The sequence below is a fragment of the Neltuma alba genome, unplaced genomic scaffold (genome assembly GCF_004799145.2).
Source record: "Neltuma alba isolate B1F8T4 unplaced genomic scaffold, ASM479914v2 tig00013054_pilon, whole genome shotgun sequence".
Lineage (NCBI taxonomy): Eukaryota > Viridiplantae > Streptophyta > Magnoliopsida > Fabales > Fabaceae > Neltuma > Neltuma alba.
The window spans coordinates 51,795-57,774 of record NW_021637395.1 but is presented as its reverse complement, the minus strand read 5'-3'; the positions used below and the strand labels follow the sequence as shown (position 1 = coordinate 57,774).

Below are 5,980 nucleotides of genomic sequence, written 5' to 3'. Positions count from 1 at the left end.
CTAGTCTCCTTGTTCTGTTTACCTTTATTGGTGTTGGCTTTGAAATTTGCCGGATACCCAATGATTTCGTAGCAACTTTCTTTTGTATGTCCTTTCTTGTGGCATTGGGAACATTCCAAATTATCATTCCGTTCCCGTCCTCTGCCACGGCCATGCCCTCTAGCCACCATAGCAATGCCTTCCGCTAGAGAATTCTTCTCTCCATACCCAATCAGTTTCTGAGTCTCATCTTGCACTATCATAGAATAGGCCTCGTTGACATATGGTAAAGGATTCATCAATGATATTTGACTTCGAGCCTCATATGACTCATTCAATCTGAGTAGAAACTGGAGTAATTTTTGTTCTTGAATCAACTCTGCATATTTCTTGGATGTTGCATAGGTACAGGACGACAGTGTGACTAAAGCTGACTATTCCTCCCAGAGCTCTTTAACCTTTGAATAGTATGCAGAGACAAACATGGATCCTTGCCTTAAGGAAGTGATTTCACAGTGTAAGGCAAAAATGCAAGCCCCTTTCTTTTTGTCAAAATCCTCCTTCAGGTCAATCCATATGTGGTGTGCGTTCTGAAAGAATATCACGCCATTTGCCAATTCTGTCGAGATCGATCCCAGAATCCAAGAAATCACGATGACATTACAACGCTCCCATTAGTCGTGCAGCGGTGGATCTTGATCGCTCTTTTTGCAGGTTCCATCCACTAATCCCAACTTGTTTTTTTTCCTATCAACGCAATCTTCATTGCTCTGCTCCACACCATATAGTTCTTGGTGCCTGTGAGGACGTGATGAATGATTGAGCCGCCCTGTGTGTTGGACGGATGCAGAAACAAAGGATGCGAAAATGGGAGGTTTTCTTGAATTGATTTATCTTCTGCCATTATGGTTTTATTGGTGCAAAGGGTAGAGCTTGGTTCTAGGGCTTACCGATGGGAATAAGGAAAACCTTCGACTCTGGATACCATGTGAGAACCGTTAACACTCCTAACACACTAAACGCATCACATGGAAAAATGGGAGAGATTTCATTAACTTGGAAGAAAACATTCTACATCTACTGGGCTCATCTCAATCCTGAGTTAGGACCACTATTTATAGAGCCCAAGATTACAACAGAACTAAAAATATGGCCCAGTCAGAAATAAGCCTATGTACACTGATAAATAAATATAAAAACTTTTTTAATTTCAAGGAAAATATTTTCTAACTTTCACACACTCCACCACCACTTTCAACGTAATTCCCAAAACTATGGTCAAACCTTTTCTCTCTGGTTTGGCTCTCGTTTGGTGGCGGTCATTTCGTCGCCCTCTGCAATTCAAGAGTGCTTCATGAGAAATGACATTGCTTTGGCCAACGGCCCCCTGTTCCTGACCGGAAAGCACGTCGACTACAACTACACCACCATCTCCTCCGCCCCGTACGGCGAACACTGGTGCAAACTCCGTCGCATCTTGGCGCTTGACGTCCTCTCAACGCGTCATCTCAACTACTTCATGGAAATGCAAAGGGACGAGATGAAGCTACTGGTGCAAAAGCTTACTCATGATTCTCATAAGGGTTTCAAGAAGGTGGAGCTAAGATCTAGGTTCTTTGAGCTGACGTTTAACATGATGATGAGAATGATATCTGGGAAGAGATACTGGGGAGATGATAGTGAAGTTGGGGACTTGGAAGAAGCAAGGAAGTTTAGAGAGACGACGAAGGAGTTGTTGATGCTAGGAGGGGCAAATAATCTTGGAGATTTCTCGCCGACACCTAGATGGTTTGATTTGGACAACTTAGAGAAGAAGCTCAAGAGTATTAGCCTCAGATTCCATAGATTTTTGTAGGGAATAGTTGATGAGCACAGAGGTGGGAATACAAGTGGAAATATTATGATAAATCACCTCTTGACTCTGCAGAAATCAGAACCAGAGTATTATACAGATCAAATAATCAAAGGTCTTGTTTTGGTAAAGAGCTAATATGTTTTTGGCTTTTTGCTTTTTGGTTGCATTTTCATGTCTATTATTCATTTTGCTTTTCAACTGGTTCCAGACTTTGGCAAATTACATGTCCTAGCGGTTGTTTCAAGAATAAAAGAATATATAATGATTGTGTAAAACCAAAGAAAAATGAGAAGTGCTTTTAAATGACATGTTTTGCTCTTTTGCAATATTGTTGAAAATTTTTGTTCCCATTTAAAATATATTTGTGGGAAAATTAATCTAAAAATTCCTATGTATAGTTCCATATGATTTTTAATTTGGTCTTGTAATTTTTTTCTTTTATTAGATTCTTATGGTATCAATTGACTTTTTTCATAATTAAGACCTTATAGTTTCCTCCCTTTATATTGTCACATGAGACTACAAAAATCTAATTAAAAATCATGTGAAACTATAAGGACTTACATATTAATTTTCCTTATATTTATTGCTTACATATTAATTTTCCTTATATTTATTGATGTAATACATATATTACCAAAAGTAGTTAAATAATGAGTAATTCTTTTTATTAAATCAAGTGTTCTTCCTCAAAAATGTCACAAAAATTGACATGGTTTGACATCATATATAGGTCATGCTTCGTGGGGGAACTGACACATCTACTGTAACTTTAGAGTGGGCAATGTCTAGTTTATTGAATCATCCAGAGATATTAAGAAAGGCAAGGCAAGAAATAGAATCACAAATAGGGGAAGAACACTTGATAGATGAACAAGACGCTTTGAAACTGCCATATCTTCAAAGCATTGTATGTGAGACATTTCGATTGCATCCTGCAGGCCCATTATTGTCGCCCCACCTATCCTCAAATAAGGGCACCATGGGAGATTATAACATCCCACCTGATACTAGTACTAGGTCCATTTGGGTTAGTGGTAAAAAAGTAATTTATTTACAATATGAATTTTGGGTAAAAGTTAGATTGGATAATGTAATTTATATTTGGATTGACTTTTATAAATAAGTTAGTTTGTTAAAGTAAGTTGTTGGATTATGATTAACTAAGTAATTTTAGTTTGTAAAATTACCAAAATGAGTGTGACTTTTATTAAATAATAAAAAATTATAAATTATAAATTTACATAATATAATAATTTTAAAATATTTATAGGCTCATCTTGATCTCATATATTTTTTATTATTTATTATAAGGGCATATTTGAAAATAAAATTATATTTCTAACTTATTTATTACTTTCAATTAATTTTAACTGATTTTTCATTATCTACAAATTAGTTATTTGTAGCTTATAATAAGAATCAGAGGAGATAGTAAATTTATTAACCTTTTCTCTCTTTGTGTTTTAAAAGTTATATGTCATAAGCCATAAGTCATAAGCAGTTCTACTTATAGCTTATTATAACTTTTCATGTAAAAGTCAGATTATCTTACCGCTGATCCAAACGCTGCAAAATTTTCAAACATGCTTCTTGTTAAAGTAAAAGCAACTTATAGTGCGCGAATCGCTGAGCCACACAGGCTCACTATTGTGTTAATTATATTAGTGCTTAGGCCATTCATAGAGATCCTCAATTATGGGGTGATCCTTTGCGTTTCAAGCCTGAAAGGTTTCAAAAAGAGGGGGAAACAAATAAGTTAATGCATTTTGGATTAGGAAGACGAGCTTGTCAAGGTTCAGGCTTGGCACAATGCACAGTGAGCTGGGCTTTAGGGTTACTGATTCAATGCTTTGAGTGGAAACCAGTAAGTGAGGAAGAAATTGATATGACAGAAGGAGAAGGATTGAGTTTGTCAAAAGTTGTTCCTTTAGAAGTTATGTGTAAAGCACGCCCAGAGATCATTGATAAGTCTTTTCTTGAAAGTACTGTTGAAAAGAGCTAGATGAGGGAGTGATATATTGGTGAGTATTGGCCTTGTTCTGAATAATTTTGAATGCATAACGATTAGAAGGTGGGATTTATATTTGTAGTTGGAACATTTGCAGAATTATGTTGCTATTTGTCAGAACGGTTGGCTCAACTGACAGCAAACATTTTCTTAAGTCTTGACTTAAATAAAAAGTTGCAAGTTTAGCTCTTCGTAGGAATGATGAGCGCATGAGTTTTTTTTCCTTTTTTTTTTTTTTTTATACAAGCATGAGTTTTTTTCCTCCTGGATAAAGGATGACAAAATAAAAAAATTAAAGTTAACATTAATGTTGACATTAATAATATATCTTGACCAACATAATTTCAATATATGATAGTGTTACTCAAGACAAATTATGAAGATAAGAAGGGTTAATGTGCAATTCAACAAATTGTTAAATAGGGCAACTGTAAGAAAGGAATTTTTTTTTCTTTTTTAAAATTCAATTTAAGACCTGATGTATTTTTTCATTCAAATATCTTATTATCTTAACTTATGTTCATCTTATCTACTGCTTGGTTGACTATATATAAAAAGTACTTTTTTTTTTGGGGTAAGGTTTAATTGGCTGTGTTAATCCAATTTGATGGGCACCCGCTTGTCTGAAATCTCTTGCGATAGTTATAATTATTTTTACGTGAGTTAAATTTTTTTATTTATTTATCTTTCACTGCGTAAAAGTATTTGAACTTATCAAGTAGATAAACAAAACAGTTGTATTCACAATGACAAAAGATGTTTTTAGGGGCCGAAACACAGTCTTTTGTTGTTATTTTGCATTGTTTTTTTTTTTTTTGCTAAAACATAGGTACTCTCTTATTAGAGGTAATCCTATTCAAGGTATTATTAGATACTAAATATGGACATTTCTCTCAAAATATTCAAACTTTGATTTGCCACGCTATGAGGGATTAGTTTCTTCTACTAGATCCAATTCTTTGTTGGTTACATTTTCTTTTTTAAGCAACATAAATTAGACCGGACCTGACGTGGAGGCCCAACTCAGTCACAGTCATAGAGTGGGAAAAACAGGCGCAGCTTCTCCCTGCGGCAAGGAATGGTGCTCAGCCTTGAAAAAAAAAAACCTAGCATTCAACCTCTTAAAACATTTTCCAAGTAAGAAGTATTTTTTTTAATAGCACTCAAAATCTTAAATAATTTTTAATACATCTAGTATCTTAAAATATTTTTCTAGTAGCAAGTAGTATTCTAAAATGTTTTTTGATTAAGTAGAATTTATTATCCTAAGGTTCACTATCACCTAGTATTCTAAAATAAATTTGTGTTTAACACGTAAAAATAGTTTTTTAGTAGCAGTATCATAAAATAATTTTTAGTATATCTAACACTTTAAAATATATTATTATCAAGAGTACTCAGTATCATAAGTTTAAGCTGATTATTACTACTAAAAAAATACTTCCAAGGTACAAAATTTTATCAAAAATTATTTTAGGATATTGAGTGGTTTAAAAAAAAGGTTCAAAAATGATGAATTGTTACTGAAAAAAAAATACTTTATGGGATTGAATGCCAATTAAGGGGGAAAAAAACTGAGCACCTCGCCTTTGGTACCTGAAGTTATAGAGGGGACACCCTCACCCAGCCCCAAAAACCCCAATATTTTATTTAAACAAAATATTACTACCTTCAGTCCTAAATGATGCGTATTCAACTCTACACATGCTACCAGGTCCAAAATAACAAAAACACGCTACACATACTACGCAATCTTTTATTACTGAACTCTAACGTTTTTAGCATATAGATATTATGACATTTTAAAATTTGAGTACCAAGAAAACTTGAAGAAAGTACTAAAACAACTAAAAATGAGAATTGAAATGATAAAAGTTAATGAGTACTAAAAACGTAATAATTGAAGATGGGTGCTGAAAAATCAAAGAGGATGGTCATTTTCGTCAATTAAAAAAATAAATTCTAAATAAGGACCTTAGTCTTTAATGAAAAATATAAAATTTATGATCTTTATATCATTATATATACAAAAACTTGAATATGAATTCCAGTTCGAATCAAACTCGAAAGGCTTATACTTTTGATCGTTTTTAAGATTTCACCTTCTCCCATGTATTACTGCATGCAGGGGTTTC

General features: G+C 33.8%; 1 protein-coding gene across 1 annotated transcript; it reads left to right on the top strand.

Moving 5' to 3' along the window:
- Positions 1-1,333: 1,333 nt before the first annotated feature.
- LOC114733976 (cytochrome P450 81E8-like) lies at positions 1,334-1,834 on the top strand. The gene has a single exon (XM_028921453.1). It carries the CDS (start codon positions 1,334-1,336, stop codon positions 1,832-1,834), a length of 501 nt encoding a protein of 166 aa, XP_028777286.1.
- The last annotated feature ends 4,146 nt before the right edge of the window (positions 1,835-5,980 follow it).